Below are 20,758 nucleotides of genomic sequence, written 5' to 3'. Positions count from 1 at the left end.
ATGACATTTACCTTCATTTTACCATCAGACATATTACATATTAAACTCCTGTGGAGTTACATATAAAAAACCTGTGGAGATTCATTGTTAATTTTGGACAGTAAATAAAATGGCCATATTTGTCTTGTAGACTTGACAACCCCTGGTTCCTATCACCACCACGGTAGAGAAATCTGTGTCTCTACAATCAACCATTTCACACCCAAGCATTCGGAATGACTCTGTTTAAATCTCAACTTTAAATTATGCCATTATTTCATGCTAACAAAACACATACACACAAACGCATGTTCAATATCATACGTGAGCTTCCTTTGCAGGTACCAACAGAGGTCCTGCAAATAGGCCTAATTAAACTATATTATAATATATTTTAGTAGTTCAGACCATGCCTTCCACTTATAGTCATACTATGAGAATGCAGGTGTACATGACTATGAGTATGACTGTAGGTGAGAACTCTGGATTGGACAGTTCCAGCTTGAAGCTGGAAGGCTAGACCCCTATTTGATGGACAGAGGCAAGACCGCGGAAAATGGAGGAGATGGGTGGTGGTGGGGTGCAAAAACTTCAGAAGGAAACAAAAGGTAGAGATAAAAATGTACGGACATTAGACTGGAAGGAGGAGGAGCTCCAGGTATGATGGGACATGTTTTTTGTAACGGAAGGGTGTTGCTGGAGCCGTTTTCTGTGTTTCTGAATTTGATTTTGGGATTATTGTTTTCTTTCAATAGAAAAATGACTCAACGTCATTGGTTGATGTAAATGAACAACATGTGATGTGGGAATAATTAGTTACAGAGACGCCAGTGGCATTCTCCCCTGTTTGTTACAACACTTTGACTACTTAATAAAGCACTTTTACTTCATTTGGATATGCATCTATGAAATGTTCACTCTTAGATGTTCAGGGATGTGGAAGGTGGGTCTTTTCTATGCTCAAATGATTAAAAAGTTTGGCTCTCTGCATTATTATTGTTTTTAGCAATTGCACTCCTGAAATCAGGGTGCGCTGCAGTCGCCTCAGCATCCCTGCATTCCATATTTCTGAAGATGAGGATCCTACAGCCTCGCCACGACAGGTGTTTAATTGTTGGTGGGATTAATGTTCTCAGTGATGTGTAATTACATGGTGCAGCTCAAAACAGGAATTTGAATATTACCATGTGTGTCTTCACAAACTCTCAAATATCTTTGGTTTGTCATCATGCCTTGTGTGCATTCCATTACTGTCATTTATGAATGCTGTATAGCATCTTAAGAGCTGACAGTAAATCAAAGAGAATGGTTGCCAGTTATGCTAATATCTCTAAATTTTTCAACCACTATCACTTCAAAATTTTAATGTAAAATGAGATTCATTACAAATCTCAATATAAACCTCACAATATTAAACCACATGTTCTATATGGCACATAACAAGACATACTGTTATAATAACCCGTGGTAAATTATTACAGACTACCCACTGTATTTCAGACCAACTGGCCAACAAACAAAAGTCAGTAGTCTCTGTTTGTGTGAATGTGTTCTTATCAATGTGAAAAATGTTTTTGTGTCTAGATAATAACAGCTAGAGTAGTCAGCAGCTGTCAGCAGCTCTATCAGTAAGTTCAAAATCCATCTAAATCTATAATCGCAATATTATGTTGGGGTTGGAATGGAAGAACAGATCAGTTCCCCTCACAGCAAACCAAAGATTTGTATTTTTTCTGTTTATAAACCCCAGTTATAAAACAAGTTATTAAAAAGTTATTGTAAGTACTGCAGCATCCCAAACTGTATTCATGTTTCTCTCACCATCTAAAGCTGTCACAGCCACTCCTCCTCTTCATCAGACATGTCATTCTATGTCTTTTGGGTTACATTAAAGTCACCCGAAGCTCTTGGAACTGATGATTCATCTAGCTTTAAAACTAAACATACTTTTATATTCACAGTTAATTCACATCATTAATCCTCCTAAAGTTTAATTAAGTGTCTTATTTACGTCACAGCCTGTGAGGGCTGTACTTTCTACAATGTCTACAATCGAGTCATGACTGAAGGCTCGATCCAAAATTCACACTTGCAGTTTACTGGTGTGTGTCCCCATGTGCTTTCCGGTAAGTTAAAGTTAAGTTCCGGTAAAGTGTGTTCCATTTTTCCGACATGCAACACACAAGACCACATTAAACACACTCTAAATGGTCCCTATATCAAAGTGGTACTGAGCTAAGCATATATCCCACAGTTCAGTGTATTAGTGATATTCTAATATGCTATTTTGAAAATACCACAGGAGGACCTAATATAGTGAACAACTGCACGTCACAGAAAATATTATCCATATCCACACACTTACTGAGCACTTTTGGTAGATTTGGAAATACAGCTGTGGTCAAAGGTTTCCATGCATTTTAAAGGAAATACATGTTATGGCAATATAGGACTGCAATGATGTATTTAAACTGTTCTTTTTCTGGAGCAGAATGATTGTACAACATACTTCGGTAGACAAGGTAAACAAACACATATTCCACAATCATCAGTTCAAACAATTTTATGCAAGTACACATGTAGCCACTATGCCGAGGTCTGAAAGAAGGCTCAAATTGTCACCCTTAGCTGAGAGAAAATTCACAGTAAAGCTAAAAGAGGGTTTTAGGAGACAACACCAACAGACACCAGGTGGCAAAGGTGCAAGCAAGTGCAGTATCCACAGCAAAACAGCAGGAACACAGAGCAAATGTCCTGCTTAATCTACTTCAGTGAACTATGATCAATACAATTCAAAATAAGTCCCTTAAACGCAAGTCAGATTAGACTAAAATCATTAATACTAAAACAAACAATAAATCAAACATAAGAAAAAGGGGCGTCTACATTCTTTCTATGAGTCTTTTAACCCAGTTTTCCAGTTTTGCTTTCCTATGCCTTGTTCTAATTTTAATGTGGATTATTTTAACTTATGGCATTATCTACTTATGGACCCGTGGTAACTTGTTGTCAACAGTAAATGGATTATCTCAAATAATGGGGCAGTCGTGGGCTGGAGGTTAGGGAACCAGCCTTGCAATCGGAAGGTCGTTGGTTTGATCTCCTGAGCCGACTGTTGGGCAAAGCACCAAACCCCAAACTGGCCCAGATATGGCTGCCCACCACTCTGAGCAAGTGTGCCTCATGCTCCTCTTCCTTACTGAGGCCTAATTTAACATTTAATTCTGTTACACAGCAAGGTTATATGAGATTTTACCTGTTCAAGAAACTGCTAAAACAAAACCAGAAAACGCAATGCACATAGCAACTGTCAAATGTCTTAAAATGTAGCAAAAGTGAATTTAAAAAGATGCAGTAAATCATACAAATGGAAAAACTCACACAACTTTTCTGGATGCTTTAGCTATTGGCAGCAGCCTCAGTAAACATTCCTCTGATGGGTCAAATTTGCTCAGGTCCAACTCGTCCAGCTCCTCTTCTGAATTCAGCATCACAAACGCCACAGCTGACCACTGCACAGGAGAGAGCTTAACTCCACTGAGACCACTGGAACCTGCTCTGTTCAGAAATGTTTGGACTTCTTGTACTAGAGAGTGATCATTCAGTTCATTCAGACAGTGGAACAGACTGATCGTTTTCTCTGGAGAGAGATTCTCCCTGATCTTCTTCTTGATGTGCTCAGCTATTTCCTTTTTGCTCTGAGAGCTGCTTCCTGTCTGGGTCAGTAGGCCTCGTAAGAGAGTCTGATTGGACTCCAGTGAGAGGCCCAGAAGGAAGCGGAGGAAAAGGTCCAGGTGTCCATTCTCACTCTGTAAGGCTTTGTCCACTGCACCCTTAAAGAAGTCAGACATTGTTGACTTTTTGAAAAAACCAAAAACTCCAGTTTCTGGCTGTAGCAGCACATTTATGTTGTTCGAGAGGAAACAAAGAAATGCGTATAAAGCAGCCAGAAACTCCTGAACGCTCAGATGAACAAAGCTGAAAACCTTCCCGAGTTGCAGTCCAAACTCTTGTCTAAAAATTTGGGTACACACTCCAGAGTACACTGACACTTCTCTGACATCAATGCCACACTCTCTCAGGTCTTCCTCATAGAAGATCAGGTTGCCTTTCTCCAGCTGTTGGAAAGCCAGTTTTCCCAGAGCCAGAATCATCTTTCTTGTTCGTTTATGATCAATTTCGCTTTTTTGGTGGTACTTTTTGTTGCCATGTTTGATTTGAAACACAAGGAAGTGGGTGAACATCTGAGTCAGAGTCTTGGGGGTCTCTCCCCTCTTTGCTTCACCCAACATCCTCTCTAGAACAGTGGCTGCAATCCAGCAGAAGACTGGGATGTGGCACATGATGTAGAGGCTTCTTGAGGACTTAACGTGTGTAATGATTCTTTCAGCAAGTTTCTGGTCACTGATTCTCTTCCTGAAGTACTCGTTTTTCTGAGGGTCACTGAACCCTCGTACTTCTGTTACCTGGTCAACACAGTCAGGAGGGATCTGATTGGCTGCTGCTGGTCGGGTGGTTATCCACAGGAGAGCAGAGGGAAGCAGATTCCCCTTGATGAGGTTTGTCAGCAGCACATCCACTGAAGCTGATTTTGTTACGTCAGATAAGCTCTCATTGTTCTGGAAATCTAGAGGAAGTCGACATTCATCCAGTCCATCAAAGATAAACATGATATTATAATGAAAAAACTCTCTAGGTTTCAATTCCTTTGTGTGTGTGAAAAAGTCATGAAGAAGATCCACGAGACTGAGTTTTCTGTCCTTCATCAAATTCAGCTCTCTTAAGGGAAGCGGAAACATGAAGAGGATGTCCTGATTGGCTTTTCCTTCAGCCCAGTCCAGAATGAACTTCTGCACAGAGACTGTTTTCCCAATCCCAGCGACTCCTTTAGTCAGCACAGTTCTGATGGATTTGTCTTTAAAGAGGTCGTTGCATTTGATGGGTTTCTCATGTGTTGCTGGTCTCCTGAATGCTGTCTCAATCTGCCTGACTTCATGCTCATTATTGACCTCTCCACTGCCTCCCTCTGTGATGTACAGCTCTGTGTAGATCTCATTCAGAAGTAGCGAGGTTCCTGGACTTGAGATCCCTTCATTAATTTTCTGAAACCTTTCCCTGAGTGTGCATTTCAGCTTTTGATGACAAGAAGGTGCCAGTTCTAATAAACAAAAAAATAAACAAATAACCACCAACAGTTCATGTTCTGTTTCAGCATTTACCACAAACACAACATATTATGTTTTCACCACAAAAGGATGTTCACAAAACTAAGCGTAATTGTTCAGCTGTGATGAATATAATTATCATTACATCATAACCATCAAAATGTTTCTAATAGCTCTGCATAGTGATTAATCCCATGACCCTGAACTCTTACTGGTCTGTAGTGTGTTAGCAAGGTCTGTCTCGTTCATGCTCCTCAGGACGTGCAGTGTGATCTTCAGCGCCCCCTCTGTGACACTGCTCTGGTCCTCCTCATATTCCTCCTCTCTCTCAGAGCATGCTGGGTAATCCAGGCTCATTAGCTTCACAAACCTCTTCAGCTGATTCTTCACCAGAGAGATGACTTTGTGCTCCAGCTCCTGATTAAACGAGAAATATTAATAGAAATAGAAAGGGTCCAGTTAATGAGTGCAAGGTGCCCTGCAGTAATTTTACTGTTCCATAATATTTCTGATTATGTTTCATAAAACTCAAGTGTTTGCACGTGTATGACATGTGAATGTGGTCTATTGTTAAATATAAAGCATTTAAAGACACAAAGTAACATATATGCATGTTATTAAGCAAATAAACATTGCATGTCTTGTGAGGCCCTTCCTAGATCTTGGCCTTGCCATTGTGTCATCTAGGGGTCTTCAGAGCTAAGTTAGCTGGAACATTATGCTCCTGGTAGGGTCTCCCAAGGCGACCAGGTCTGGAGTGAAGAACCAAACTAACTCTGTCCAAAAATGCTCCATGACAAAGGGACGCAGAAAATCGTGTACCCTGCCCAGGAGAGGGTTACTAGGACCTACCCCTGGAGCCCTCTGCGACTCTTGGTATGTTGAATGTAACCTCATTGGGGAGGAAGGAGCCAGAGCTTCAACAGCAGGTTGAGAGGTACTGGCTAAATATAGTTGACCTCACCTCCACCAAGTGTCAGCTCTGGAACCAAACTCCTTGATAGGGGTTGGTCCCTCTCCTACTCAGGAGTTGCCCATGAAGAAAGACTTTTGGTCAACCTCAAGGATGTTCTGGACCACTGTTGGGTGACTCAGAAGCAGGTGGGGTGGCTTGCCCAGGATATATTTGGCAGGGGTAGAGAAACTCTGAGTTCAAATGAGGATATTGTTGGTGGTTGGAAGGAACACTTTCATGAACTCCTTAATCCGAGGGCCAGAGGCTTCTGTTGATTCAGGCTCCATCTCCCTTGTTAGGTCAGTAAGGTGGTTGGCAAGCTGGGATTTTATCTCACCTATGGAACAACGGACCAGCTTTTTACTGTCTCACAGATTGTTGAGGGGGCACAGGAGTTTGCCAACCCAGTCTACATGTGTTTTGTGGATTTGGAGAAGGCTTATGACCATGTTCCATGAGGTATCTTGTGGGAGGTCCTCCAGGAGTATGGGGTGGCAGGGCTACAACTCGAGGCCATTCAGTCTTTGTACTCATAGAGTGAGAGTTTGTTCATATATGAAGCATTTAGTCAAGGTTTGTGGATCAGCACTTCCAAGTCTGATCTATGGTCCTAGCCTGGAAAAGGATGGCATGTCCACTCCAGGAACGAAAAGGACCTGCCCCAGGTCTTTCCCCATTTGTTTATGTTTGTACTAGCTGTTCACATTGGTCTCTGCTGACGTACACATTGCAAGTTTTAGGAATTTAGTAAATGTACATATTAATCTTACAAATTTGATAATGTTAAGAACTGTAAATAAGAACTGTTATTCCATACCTGGAATATGAACTCCAGATTTCTCATGGTCTCTTTCTGGTCTCTGTTGGTAAATGCATGTTATAAATAGCTTATAATGAACCTGAAAAGAATCATGTAAAATACATCAGATTCATGTAAAATTTAAGTTAAACAGACACCATAGGATATTCTACACATTTAATAAATGCAGTGGTATGCAAAAGTTTGGGCACCCCTGATAATTTTCATGATTTGCCTTTATAAATCATTGGTTGTTCAGATCTGCAATTTCAGTTAAATATATCATATAGCAGACGAACACAGTGATATTTGAGAAGTGAAATGAAGTTTATAGGATTTACAGAAACTGTGCAATAATTATTTAGACAAAATTAGGCAGGTGCATAATTTGGGCACCCTTGTCGTTTTATTGATTTGAATACCTTTACACTAATTATTGGAACACAAAATGTGTTTTGTAAGCTCAGTGACCCTTGACCTACATATACAGATGAATCCAATTATGAGAAAGGGTCAAGGTGGCCAACTGCAAGTGTTTCTCCTCTTTGCATCTTCTCTGAAGAGCATCTTCTCTCAAAACAACTCTCAAATGACCTGAAGCATCATGGTTTAGGGGAAGGATACAAAAAGCTATCTCAGAGATTTCAGCTGTCAGCTTCCACTGTGAGGAACGTAGTGAGGAAAGGGAAGACCACAGGCACAGTTCTAGATAAGGCCCAAAGTGGCAGGCCCAGAAAAACCTGAGACTGGCGGAGCCGAAGGACGGTGAGAACAGCCACAGTCAACCCACAGACCAGCTCCAAAGACCTACAACACCATCTTGCTGCAGATGGTGTCACTGAGCATCGGTCAACTATTCAGCGCACTTTGCACAGGGAGAGGCGTTTGTAAAGAAGAACGGTCCAAAATACCTTCAACCAGAATCCAGACTCTCATTGGAAGCTAGAGGAAGCGTTTAGAGGCTGTTATTTCTGCAAAAGGAGGATCTACTAAATATTGAAGTCATTTTTCTGTTGGGGTGCCCAAACTTATGCACCTGCCTAATTTTGTCTAACTAATTACTGCACACTTTCTGTAAATCCTATAAACTTAATTTCACTACTCAAATATCACTGTGTTCGTCTGCTATATGATATATTTAACTGAAATTGCAGATCCGAACAACCAATGATTTATAAAGGCAAATCATGAAAATTATCAGGGGTGCCCAAACTTTTGCATACCACTGTATACTCTCATATGAAACTGTCAACATTCTGATGAGCTAGGACACACTTTTACTTGTTTCTATTGTGTTTGTAACTAAACTGATGGAAGACAAAGAAAAGAAAAGGGGTGGGGGACTGCAAAATTTTGGCTTTGATTTCTCAAAAACCACAAACATAACCAGGACCACCTGCATTATGTAGAGACAGGGCATGATGCAAAACACAGGTAAGACATGGTGTTGGAATGTACTAATAAGAACTGGAAATCACAGATCTTCTCAGATATCAAATGATGCAAGCTAAACTATCTGGACTGGACCCAGAATATTTTGAGTTTTAAATATCATTCATATTTGACAATATCAGTAGGTGTCTGATCACTTCAGAGCTTGATCAGAGGGATAAAGATTCACTCCTTTTTCCTCTCACGTAACCAGATTATCTGTGCTGTCAGTCACCTCTGATCGAGCTCCTGACCTGAAAAGTTTCTTCAGATTGTGTAAATTAATCGCAAGGTGGAAATTGAGGTTAAAATTGGGCAAGACAAAGTGTGTAGTGTAGGCCCAGCCTAAGTTTCAAGTCTTGACATTCAAATCTCCAGTCAGGACAGGAAAGTCTCAACTCAGTCCTGAGTCAGTAAAGGCAAGTCACAACTCAGTCCTGAGTCAGTAAAGGCAAGTCACAACTCAGTCCTGAGTCAGTAAAGGCAAGTCACAACTCAGTCCTGAGTCAGTAAAGGCAAGTCACAACTCAGTCCTGAGTCAGTAAAGGCAAGTCACGACTCAGTCCTGAGTCACTAAAGGCAAGTCACAACTCAGTCCTGAGTCAGTAAAGGCAAGTCACGACTCAGTCCTGAGTCACTAAAGGCAAGTCACAACTCAGTCCTGAGTCAGTAAAGGCAAGTCACAACTCAGTCCTGAGTCAGTAAAGGCAAGTCACGACTCAGTCCTGAGACACTAAAGGCAAGTCACAACTCAGTCCTGAGTCAGTAAAGGCAAGTCACATCTCAAGTCTCCAATCCTAAACTCTGCATCCTAAACAAGTCAGTATGCATTCTTCACAAATGTATATAACATCATTTTAACACTGTATACCCAATCAGCTCCACTTACTGTATAGCTGCACTCTGTAGTTCTACAGTTACAGACTGTAGTCCATCTGTTTCTTCTCCTCTTGTATTCAAAGTTTATAGAAAGGAGAACAAAGTGATGGTTCCTTATGTGATTGTTTAGCTACAGAATTCCTCTGTTTTTGATAAAGTATCTTGAGGAAAATGTTGAGCTAGCTGGTGAATTACAGTAAGACGGGAGTTTAAGTGCTGAGGCAGAACTCATTGAAGCTTTTTGGACTTTTCCTAGTGTCTAGTTTTACGGGGGCAAATTTGTTCTATCTTTCTTGCATCACTTGTGCTCTGAAATAAAATAAGCAATGCTTATGACTGAGAAGTGCCACTCAGTGCTACTCAGGCACTCACCAACAGTCATGCAACTTCACATCAGGGTTGACAAACAAACCCACTGCCTCACCCACAATCCAATAGAATGAACCACAAGCAACCTTTAAAACACCCTAAACTAGAAGAGCAATAACATTAGCAACACAAATGTCTGGATCTTACCGGGATAACAGCGCCTCCCAAGAGGTGGCCACTTTGCTTGGCCACACCTTCCTTGCTCCTGTGGCACCATGGCCAGTGGCAGGATGCCACAATGCTTTTGATGCAGTTCTGGCATGCCTACAACAGGAAACAGATCCATTTACATTAAAAATACCTCTCTATACTCCTTCCATGAATCATAAGGCTCCAGTCTGAGTCAAAGTCGATCCGCAAGTCTGGTTCTGTTGAGTCCAGTCTCTTAATGGCAGGCTTTCATTAAAACTTCTCCTCAGACTGTTTCCCTTCATCACATAAAAATGGACAAATTTTACTTTAACTAATAGGTTAACATCCCATTTTTTCGGAAAACATTGCCGTGACATTTTCAATGGCAATAGATGTAGACCCAGCACACATACAGCACAAACAATTATATGTCACTTGTATCGTTTTCCTGTTATGTTAAAATCGTTTCACTGAAGTTGATGAAATGATGTTATAAAGACAAGTAATCTGAAAGTAATAGAAAATAATAACATTAGTTACATTAATATAGTAATCCTTTGGATTATTTTACAGATTTTTTACCAGGTAGTCAGTAAAGTGAACCTGAATCCCCTGATCCAGTGTTCTTCTCCAGTCCAGGAGAACAACAGCACTGCACAGTGTAGTGTTCACCTGTTCCAGCACACCTCACTCACCTGCTGAGATTAATCAGGAACCTTTCCCTACACCATTCTTACATACAACAATGTTTACCTCAGCTCAGTAGAACCGTCCTCCTGGCTGATGAGTAGTGGAGGGCTCATTGAGCGGTTACTCTTCATGGACACATACCTGGGTCCAGGTGAGTCTGGTCTTTCTCTCTGATTCAGACTAAAACATACAAATGAAGAAAATGATGTTTGAGTCATGATTGCAATGAATTATATATATATATATATATATATATATATATATATATATATATATATATATATATAAACTCAACAGAAACTTCTCTTATAGTAATGACTGAGAAGCTCCAGTCAGCAAGATCAGCCAAACTGTCATCTGTCTTGATTCTTCTTGACGTCTCAGCAGCTTTTGAGACGGTCAACCATGCAATCCTACTGGATGTCCTCACCAATCTTGGAATCACTGGCTATGCATGGAAGTGGTTCAAGTCCTATCTGGAGGATCGCTCTTATCAGGTAACATGGAGAGGGTTCACTTCCTCTCCATGCAGGCTCTCCACTGGTGTCCCACAAGGCTCGGTGCTTGGTCCTCAACTCTTTTCTCTTTACACTAGCTCTCTTGGTGATGTAATATCTTCTCATGGCTTCTCTTATCACTGTTATGCTAATGACACTCAGCTAAGGTTTCCAGTCGCATCTCGGCAGGTCTGTCTGACATCTCTACATGGATGTCAGTTCACCACCTGAAGCTCAATCCCAGCAAGACTGAACTGATACTCATCCCTGCAACTACAGGTCCTCATCATGATCTCACCGTCTCATTCGAGAACTCTCTGATTGTTCCATCTGTAGAGGCGAGAAGTCTTGGCGTGACTCTGGATGGCCAGTTATCATTCTCGGCTCACATCGCGAACCTCACTCACAGGTGGTGGAATGAACTCCCACTGGCTGTCCGAACAGCAGAGTCTCTCGCTGTCTTCAAACGCAGACTGAAGACTCTTTACACAGCACTTAAACCAGCACTGAGTTACGTATTGATTGTAATATATTTTGCTGCACTTATGTAGTGTGTTATATTGTAGTGTAGTGTATTGTAGTGTATTATATTGTAGTGTAGTGCATTGTAGTGTATTGTATTGTAGTGTAGTGTATTATATTGTAGTGTAGTGTATTGTAGTGTTATATTGTAGTGTAGTGTATTGTAGTGCATTGTAGTGTATTATATTGTAGTGTAGTGCATTGTAGTGTATTGTATTGTAGTGTAGTGTATTATATTGTAGTGTAGTGTATTGTAGTGTGTTATATTGTAGTGTAGTGTATTGTAGTGCATTGTAGTGTAGTGTATTGTAGTGTGTTATATTGTAGTGTAGTGTATTGTAGTGTGTTATATTGTAGTGTAGTGTATTGTAGTGTATTATATTGTAGTGTAGTGCATTGTAGTGTATTGTATTGTAGTGTAGTGTATTATATTGTAGTGTAGTGTATTGTAGTGTTATATTGTAGTGTAGTGTATTGTAGTACATTGTAGTGTATTATATTGTAGTGTAGTGCATTGTAGTGTATTGTATTGTAGTGTAGTGTATTATATTGTAGTGTAGTGTATTGTAGTGTGTTATATTGTAGTGTAGTGTATTGTAGTGCATTGTAGTGTAGTGTATTGTAGTGTGTTATATTGTAGTGTAGTGTATTGTAGTGTGTTATATTGTAGTGTAGTGTATTGTAGTGTATTATATTGTAGTGTAGTGTATTGTAGTGTGTTACATTGTAGTGTAGTGTATTGTAGTGCATTGTAGTGTATTATATTGTAGTGTAGTGTATTGTAGTGTGTTATATTGTAGTGTAGTGCATTGTAGTGTATTATATTGTAGTGTAGTGTATTGTAGTGTGTTATATTGCAGTGTAGTGTATTGTAGTGTATTATATTGTAGTGTATTATATTGTAGTGTAGTGTATTGTAGTGCATTGTAGTGTATTGTATTGTAGTGTAGTGTATTATATTGTAGTGTAGTGTATTGTAGTGTGTTATATTGTAGTGTAGTGTATTGTAGTGTATTATATTGTAGTGTAGTGTATTGTAGTGTGTTATATTGCAGTGTAGTGTATTGTAGTGTATTATATTGTAGTGTATTATATTGTAGTGTAGTGCACTGTAGTGTATTATATTGTAGTGTAGTGTATTGTAGTGCATTGTAGTGTATTGTATTGTAGTGTAGTGTATTATATTGTAGTGTAGTGTATTGTAGTGTGTTATATTGTAGTGTAGTGTATTGTAGTGTAGTGTATTGTAGTGTATTATATTGTAGTGTAGTGTATTGTAGTGTGTTATATTGTAGTGTAGTGTATTGTAGTGTATTATATTGTAGTGTAGTGTATTGTAGTGTGTTATATTGTAGTGTAGTGTATTGTAGTGTGTTATATTGTAGTGTAGTGAATTGTAGTGTATTATATTGTAGTGTAGTGTATTGTAGTGTGTTATATTGTAGCGTAGTGTATTAGATTGTAGTGTAGTGCACTGTAGTGTATTATATTGTAGTGTAGTGTATTGTAGTGTATTATATTGTAGTGTAGTGCACTGTAGTGTATTATATTGTAGTGTAGTGTTTTGTAGTGTATTATATTGTAGTGTAGTGCATTGTAGTGTATTATATTGTAGTGTAGTGCATTGTAGTGTATTATATTTTAGTGTAGTGTATTGTACTGTATTATATTGTATTGCATTGCACTGTTCTGTGTTCAGCTCTGCTCCTTTTGTCTGGGTACCAACAGTGACTTGTTTGCTCAGGACCGGTTTTCTCTCTAACCTACTGGTAACTAGAAAAGATACTTTACTCTAGGTTACTCTAGATAGACAAAGCACTTCTTGTAAGTCACTCTGAATAAGAGCGTCTGCTAAATGCTGTATATATATATATATATATATATATATATATATATATATATATATATATATATATATATATATAGATGTAAGACACCACAAATATTAATGTCGGTTATATGTGTATATTGCAGGGATACAAACTGCAAACTGGTAAGATGTAAAAGGTGAAAGCATTGGGTGGACAGAGAACCAACCGGAATCACCCACGGACCACTCGGAGTCAGCCCACTGAAAGATTAGACATGGCCTTGTGATTTTGGAGACCTAGGAATATGTTTGTGTTACTTTTTGATTTTGTGTTGACGTTTTCACATTTCTCTACCACGTCACCCTAGAAGAACTGGACTACACAGCTTAAGCTAACTACCTACCTAGCTAAGCACGGCTATGTTGACCAACAAACTGTTTTACCTTAATTTTACATCATTGATCCCTGTTATCCTGACCTCCCTGTGGCTCTAAGCAAATTTCTGCAAAGGGGCCCTTTCCATCTCTGATATTGCCGTCTGGCATGCGTGCATTAATAAAGAACAGAGTGAGATATGAATAGTCTTTAATAAGGACAAACTGCCATTAGTATCTTGCTAACTCATTCTGTTAATTAATACCACAATTGTACATATTAATCTTTCTGTAATACGTAACATTAGTTTGGGGATGATGTGGATTCATCTAAAGGACAATCGATGACTTGCAGACAGTGCCACTGTTGAACAAAGGCTCCTTTAACATTCCTGTTTTGGATATGTTGTCCTTTACATCACCCTTTTAATGCCTTTAATACGGTTTGAAAATGTAATGATTATTAAAAAAGGTCCTCTTCATATGATCTTAAACTGAGAGTAAAGAAGGGTGTTTTTTGATAGCCCTGTCCTCATCACCTTACAGATGCAGCAGTACAGAAAATGATGTGATAAACCTGGAAAGACTAAATCTCTGAAATGTCTGAAATAAAACCTCCTCTGTCATATGAAGCATTGAGCAGTGTCAGTGTACAATCATAACAGTAATAAGACGTGTTGCCAGCAGCGATTCTTAACAATGTTGAAGTTGTTTTGGAGCAGCAAAGACAATTTACAATAAGCCACCTGAAGGCCCGGAAATCTAACGTGCGTTTTTTAAACGAATCCTCCCAGCCTCGATAACAAAACAGGTGGGGAAGAGTGTTTACATTGTGAAACTGATTGAATCCCCTGATCCAGTGTTCTTCTCCAGTCCAGGAGAACAACAGCACTGCACAGTGTAGTGTTCACCTGTTCCAGCACACCTCACTCACCTGCTGAGATTAATCAGGAACCTTTCCCTACACCATTCTTACAACAATGTTTACCTCAGCTCAGTAGAACCGTCCTCCTGGCTGATGAGTAGTGGAGGGCTCATTGAGCGGTTACTCTTCATGGACACATAGCTGGGTCCAGGTGAGTCTGGGCTTTCTCTCTCATTCAGACTAAAACATACAAATGAAGAAAATGATGTCATGATTGCAATGAATTATATATATATATATATATATATATATATATATATATATATATATATATATATATATAGAGAGAGAGAGAGAGAGAGAGAGAGAGAGAGTACACCCCTCACATTTCTGCAAATATTATATAGCAGCACAGATTTACTGTCCTCTGAAAAGAACTCAATACGCAGCCATTAATGTCTAAATAGCTGGCTCCACCTCGCTGTGAACAGGTCCAGATTGTACTCAAAATGTCCAGATTTATTAGCTGAATTAGCACAGACTCAGGAACACAGGGTCACAGAGCACATGCATGGAGCTTTCTTCATGCTCTCGATCTCTCAGTTAAACATCCTGTACGCAGTAAATTTATTATATATGAATATATCCTTTGGTGAGTTGTTAATACATATTGACTTCATTACTTTACTTGACACGTCATCGCTGAATGTGGAAACATTAGATGTTTACATATGTAACCTCAAAAGGACATCGTCTATACTGCTCTATACTGCTTGAAGTTCATAGCAAATTCCTGTAGGGGGCAGCGTAGCGCTGTTAAAATCAACCGGTTATGGCTGGTTTCTAGAAGAGGTGGAGTAAAATAAGGTGCAGTAGGCTGGAGTTGCAGCTACTCCTCTTCTACGAACTGAACTGAAGTGTTTGAACTGATTTAAGACGTATCACAGTCAAGTAGGGATTAGTGTTTTCCCGATTTTTTGGGAGAAGCTGGTGTCTTTTGGAGGGTTTCTAATCGAGAATTCCTCATTTTGGTGTGAGTCATATTTTTCAGTGCTATGCTAGTCGCTCTATTAGCCGGTTTCTAACTTTAAAAAAGGTCAAATTCAAGGCAGAAGTGTGTAAAAACAGCTTTGAAGAGAGAAAAACAGTTGGAGTTGTGATTAAGTTCATTTGGACTATTAAGCAACAGAATATTTTGTTTTAGTTTTTTCAGTTGTGGTTGATGCACGAGGCAAAAAAAGCTAACTGCTAGCACCAGCATGTGGGGCTAGTCACACCCACGCTTGTAATTTGATACGTGATGTGGAAATTTGCCTCTAAACGTACCATTTTGACTCATATCTCAGAGCTATGAGGTGATTTGAAGTATTGAAGCTATTTTTGCTGTTCCTGAGGGAGAAACGTGTCTGTTAGGCATTTGACTTGTTCTTTTTTTTATATGTGAGAATTGTGGTTATTTTATACCAGTGTTCAGATTTAAACCTGTAGAAGAAAAGTGTGTAATGTGAAGCAGTAACAGTTGTTTGTTTGGGTTTTCTGCCTGTTGAACTGCTCTGGACTGTGAAACACGTGAGCGCAGACTGTTAGGAGAAGGAACGGCGAGCCAGACCCCGTGTGGACGAGTCGTTCTGCTGTCGTATAGGGAAAAGACCGAGCCGGAGCTACAGATAAGACTCCAACCAGCTATTCGTGCACATTCAGAAGCAACACACTGTTTTGGAGAATACACACATTTTGGACTGCAGCAGGCAAGCTGAGTAACTGAGCTCAGGTTGTCCTGGAATTGAACTCTCTTCGTTTTTTTAGAACAGGGAAATTTATCGTTGTGTTCTCCTTGTCCTCCTTTTTTCTGAACCTAGCAAAACCGTGGCGTACCCTTTTCAGTAGAAACAAAAGGGTTACATATATATACACTCATCACCGGCCACTTTATTAGGTACACCTTGCTAGTAAAAGGCTGGACCCCCTTTTGCCTTCAGAACTGTCTTAATTCTTCATGGCAGACTTTCAACAAGGTGTTGGAAACGTTCCTCAGAGATTCTGGTTGGTTATTTGAGTTCCTGTTGCCTTTCTATCATCTGGAACCAGTCTGCCCATTCTCCTCTGACCTCTCACATCAACAAGGCATTTTCGTCCACACAACTGACCGCTCACTGGATATTTCCTCTTTTTCAGACCGTTCTCTGTAAACAACTGAGCAGGTGTATTATTAGGTGTACCTAATAAAGTGGCTGGTGAGTGTAGATTGCTCTGTACAAGCCAATGATTTTACTGTAGTTTGCTTTTTCTGCTATTAACCTATGATTTGTGTTTTCTTCCAAACAGATGTAACTGCTTACTGCCATGAAAGGAACGTAAGGGCAGGGGAATGACAGAAGGGTATAAGAAGCACAACACACAGCTAGGAAAGATATAGGAAAGATATAGGAAAGGGAGAGAGAATCCATTTTTTGTCATGTTGGCTTTTTAATAAACCTGTTACTCACTTTGATAAAGACTCAGAGGCTCAAATTCATTTTTTGTCACGATTTCCACCACACTGTTAAAATAAGCAGTATTGCTGAGCCATTCTATAGGGCATGTGCATTTATCCCTCCCACCTCTCTCTCTTCCTCTACCCCCCCCCTGTTTAATTGTCCTAAAAGGATATAGAATAACCCCATTTCGGTCTTATTTTGCCCTGAGTTGGATGAACTCTCCTCATCGGCTGCTCGTTTGTGGAAAGTGAGTTCAGATGTTTCTGTCTAATGAAGGTTTGTGTGTAAATAAGTGTGTATTTCCATGTTGTAAAAGCTTTAAAATGTTGATAAGAGAGTTGGTTGTTAGATTACCGGAGTATAACCGGAGTATTACTGACTCGGAGACGTGTTGGGATGAATGGGCTTGCAGTGCAGCCTTACTAAACTCAGTGCTGTGTCGTACAGGTTGTTTTATTTGATGGGAAAAGCGAACGAACTTTCCCAGATCCACGCAGATAACGTAAGATAGACGTAGCAAGATACTGATACTGGTCCAAACCCCTGAAGAACCCCAACCTACGGCTGACACATTCCCCAAATAGTGATGCTATTGTGTATTGCGTTGCTCTATTAATGGCCGTTCATATCTGATATGCATTAATTCATTGCAGTAGTTGTGGACCAGTTAAGTGTTCTCAAACTTTCTGAATGTGCTTTCCTTATTTCCTGAGTCATCTGCTAGAAATGTCTTTAAACATTTGACCTTCAAGAAAGCTGGAGTTAAAATGATCAGCATGCTTCATTCCACAGTGTTACAGTGGTGTCTCTAGCACAGAAAGCCTATAAACTGTAGAGGCAGCAGCAAATCGTCAATGAAACTACACACAAACATGGTCCAATCACGAATGCACTCCATCAGTGAAATCACACACTCACAAATCAATGCCGCATGGAGCTGGAATGGAAGTGGGGACTATAATAATGACGCTAGATCTCAAAACCTGGTTATACAGCATCTCCTTACAGATCCAGCGTCATCTATCAGTAAAAACCGCTGTGGTCTGCAAACACACATCAAAGGCAACACGTCAGCGCAGGGACACAGGCTTTCCGGCCTTCAGGAATACAGGAATAACTGCCTGTAATAATGCAGAATGACTCACCGTGATGCTCACTGCTCAAAAGCACAAGACCTTGTGCAGGATGATCTTTCATCTGGGCAAACGTGGCGAAACCTTTTCTCTCAAAGTCGCCAATCCACGAATGAATCCAAGGCGATAGCAGAGCAAGTGCAGGCAAGGAGATCCGGAGTGTTTTAAGCTGTGCTTACAGTTAGCCATGTTCTTCTCTTGAGCTTCTCAGGACTGAAGGAGCAGCTTTTGTCCTATTCAGACTGAATGATGCTGAAATCTTCTGGCTGGCGTGTCCCAAACCTTTAATCTCTAATTTCTGCTCTAATGGCAGGAGCCAAATTTTACTTCCATTGGATCACCTTGCTATTAGGGGGCTACCACAGCTGATGAGGAACTATGGCTAGCTGTGCAGCAAAACCCACACCATATACAGCACTCACTAAATGTCTGGACATGTAAACGCATTATTTTTATTGGCTTCTCTGAGCACGGGGCCAACGTGATTGGACCCCAGAGTTGGTTATTGAAAGCATGTTGAACATGAACTGTGAGTGTTTTTAACTGCTCACTTGGTTAGACTAGCACTGACGGGCCCCACGCTCACCAACGGTAGCCTAGTGGTGTTTACACAACAGGTACAGGAAGGTATTTGGAATGCATCAGACAGCACTACCACTGTCATATGTGATAAACATGCAACAATGTTAGAAAAAATATATCAAAATATATCAGCCCTGATTATAGAGATGCCACTGATCCTTACCTGAGCTCAGTAGAGCTGTTATCCTCTCTGAAGGTCATTATTCTGTCCAATGACTCGACACCCTTCATGGACACACGGCTGGGTACAGGTGAGTCATATCTCTGACCCTGAACCAGTCTAGAACACAAATAGTATCAGACATGATCTACAAATGTTCCTGCATGTTGGTGTAGATGAGAACAAATTCACTTCACACCAAACCACATGAATCTCTCACCCCTCAGCTTTCTGTGGGTCCTGTTCCTCAGAGGAGCTCAGTTTGGAGGTCATGACTCCTTCAGATTGAACCTAATCCTGTAATAACACACACACACACACACACACACACACACACATTCAGGTATCCATTGTAATGTAAACATCTTTCACTGAATGTAGCAGCAGAGAAGATCCGCTGCTCAGTGCTGCTTAATGGCCAGGATAGCTGGTAGCTCATCAATAGCCATGTCTTGACCATCAGCACTAACAGTGCACAAACCTCCCCAAAACCCAGCACACAATACCACCTATAAAGCTCAGCCACACCTGATTTACATTATTTTAGTCTTTCTTTCTGTGAGTCCGGCACTTTGCGTGACGCTGTGCATGGGGCCACATGCAGTGTCCCTCTCATTCAGCAATTACCTCTGTGTCCTTTCTTCAAGAGCCGTTCTTCATACTCTCTGAAGATTTCCCTTTGACTGGATTAGTTTGTCACTGCCAGAGGAGGTGTTTTCTTACAGGACTACGAGGGCGCAGTGTACTTTGATCTATCACAGTGCCCTCTTCAGCGAGGGTTTGGTACTGAGCCAAACAGTCTGCCTTTTTCAAACACAAGTGCAAGTTCCCAAAAGTGAGAGTCCTCTGTGTGATCCAGTTTTCCATATTATAAACACGATTCAGCTCCACAGCATCTTGAAAATACCTGTCCTAGCTGCAGCTCAGGGCTCAGATAAAATGTACTTTCTTACTGGTGGTGTTCAACATGTTTAAGAATGTGATGTCTGTCCCTGACACTCCTTTCATGTAGGACCTTTGAGCTCTGGCACCCTCTCACACTCACACACTGCTGTACGACTCCAACCCTTCATTCACTCCACGGGGCTCAGTCATAAAGATAACTGGCTCAGTGCAGTGACCCTGTCCCTTGAAGGAATGGGTGGAGACAGAGGGGCCTGTCAAGATCTGGTACATGATTCACACTCGTTCACACGTTCTCTTTCTGGCATAGATTCAGTAACAATACATCAATTATATCCAGATGAAATCTCACTAAAACCCAGGATTAATGCAGAAGTTTGAAGAGAAACAAAACTATTTCTTCTACAAGTATGTGCAAGACCTAATTTAGCGCCCCCTATCAGATTTCACAGTCATTAAAAAGAATGCCACTACCTCACATCTGTCATTACAGCACTAGGCATGGATTATTGATGTTTAGGGCAAGTATTTACCGTGCTCCCAACATGCATCATATTACACACTTCAGAGAATCAATGATAACATTCAGCCTCTGTTAATTAGTGCGGTCCATTCTGGAGGCAGCTGCCTAAGTAGTCACTGCCTGGGACGTTTCCTCTGTAATTGGGCAGGATTTTAACCAAAAAGGAACCTTAGCGGGCATCGCATCCGGGACGGAGCTTCAGAGCCATAACTTTCACTCCGCTGTTCGCGTTTTATCTGTTTTAATCCAGCTGCTGGTTTAAACTCCTCTCAGGACAGCTGGCTCTTGCATCTGCAGCAGCTGTTTTCCTGCTTTGACACTGTTGTGGAAATGTGTATGAAGAACTGGCTGCTTAAAGGAGTCGTTCCCGTCCGGATACACTCGAATCGGCAGCCCAGATAAATACAAATAATTGTGACCAATAGTTCATGAGTCACTTAAATTCATTCATTGTCCTCATCCACCTTAATGAACCTGCTTTATTTCTAACACACAAAGGACAAAAACAATGT

The 20,758-nt window shown here is 40.5% G+C and overlaps 1 protein-coding gene and 1 long non-coding RNA gene across 6 annotated transcripts in view; one reads left to right on the top strand and one right to left on the bottom strand.

The window, feature by feature from the left end:
- Nucleotides 1–19,533, bottom strand: part of LOC108412871 (NACHT, LRR and PYD domains-containing protein 3-like) — a 38,669-nt gene extending 19,136 nt beyond the window's left edge. The window contains exons 1-9 of one of the 5 annotated variants that reach the window (XM_037542471.1): nt 19,448–19,533; nt 19,041–19,117; nt 18,824–18,940; nt 14,592–14,708; nt 10,463–10,579; nt 9,725–9,841; nt 6,917–6,959; nt 5,357–5,561; nt 3,361–5,137 (exon numbers count right to left, since the gene is read on the bottom strand). In XM_037542471.1, the coding sequence (XP_037398368.1) occupies nt 3,361–5,137; nt 5,357–5,561; nt 6,917–6,959; nt 9,725–9,841; nt 10,463–10,579; nt 14,592–14,708; nt 18,824–18,940; nt 19,041–19,093 (2,546 nt within the window). In that variant the 5' untranslated portion in view covers nt 19,094–19,117; nt 19,448–19,533. Of the gene's footprint in view, nt 1–3,360; nt 5,138–5,356; nt 5,562–6,916; nt 6,960–9,724; nt 9,842–10,462; nt 10,580–14,591; nt 14,709–17,863; nt 18,779–18,823; nt 18,941–19,040; nt 19,118–19,447 lie in introns of those variants that run through there. The other 4 variants (XM_037542469.1, XM_037542466.1, XM_037542468.1 and 1 more) reach the window with 4 other exon arrangements.
- Nucleotides 16,647–16,965, top strand: LOC108412880. The gene is made up of 2 exons (XR_001856705.2): nt 16,647–16,702; nt 16,794–16,965. It is a non-coding gene; the product is annotated as an uncharacterized LOC108412880 (long non-coding RNA).
- Nucleotides 19,534–20,758: the final 1,225 nt, after the last annotated feature.

Source organism: Pygocentrus nattereri, chromosome 11, assembly GCF_015220715.1.
Source record: "Pygocentrus nattereri isolate fPygNat1 chromosome 11, fPygNat1.pri, whole genome shotgun sequence".
Lineage (NCBI taxonomy): Eukaryota > Metazoa > Chordata > Actinopteri > Characiformes > Serrasalmidae > Pygocentrus > Pygocentrus nattereri.
Note: the sequence above shows the minus strand (reverse complement) of the source record. Positions and strands in the feature narration are given on the sequence as shown.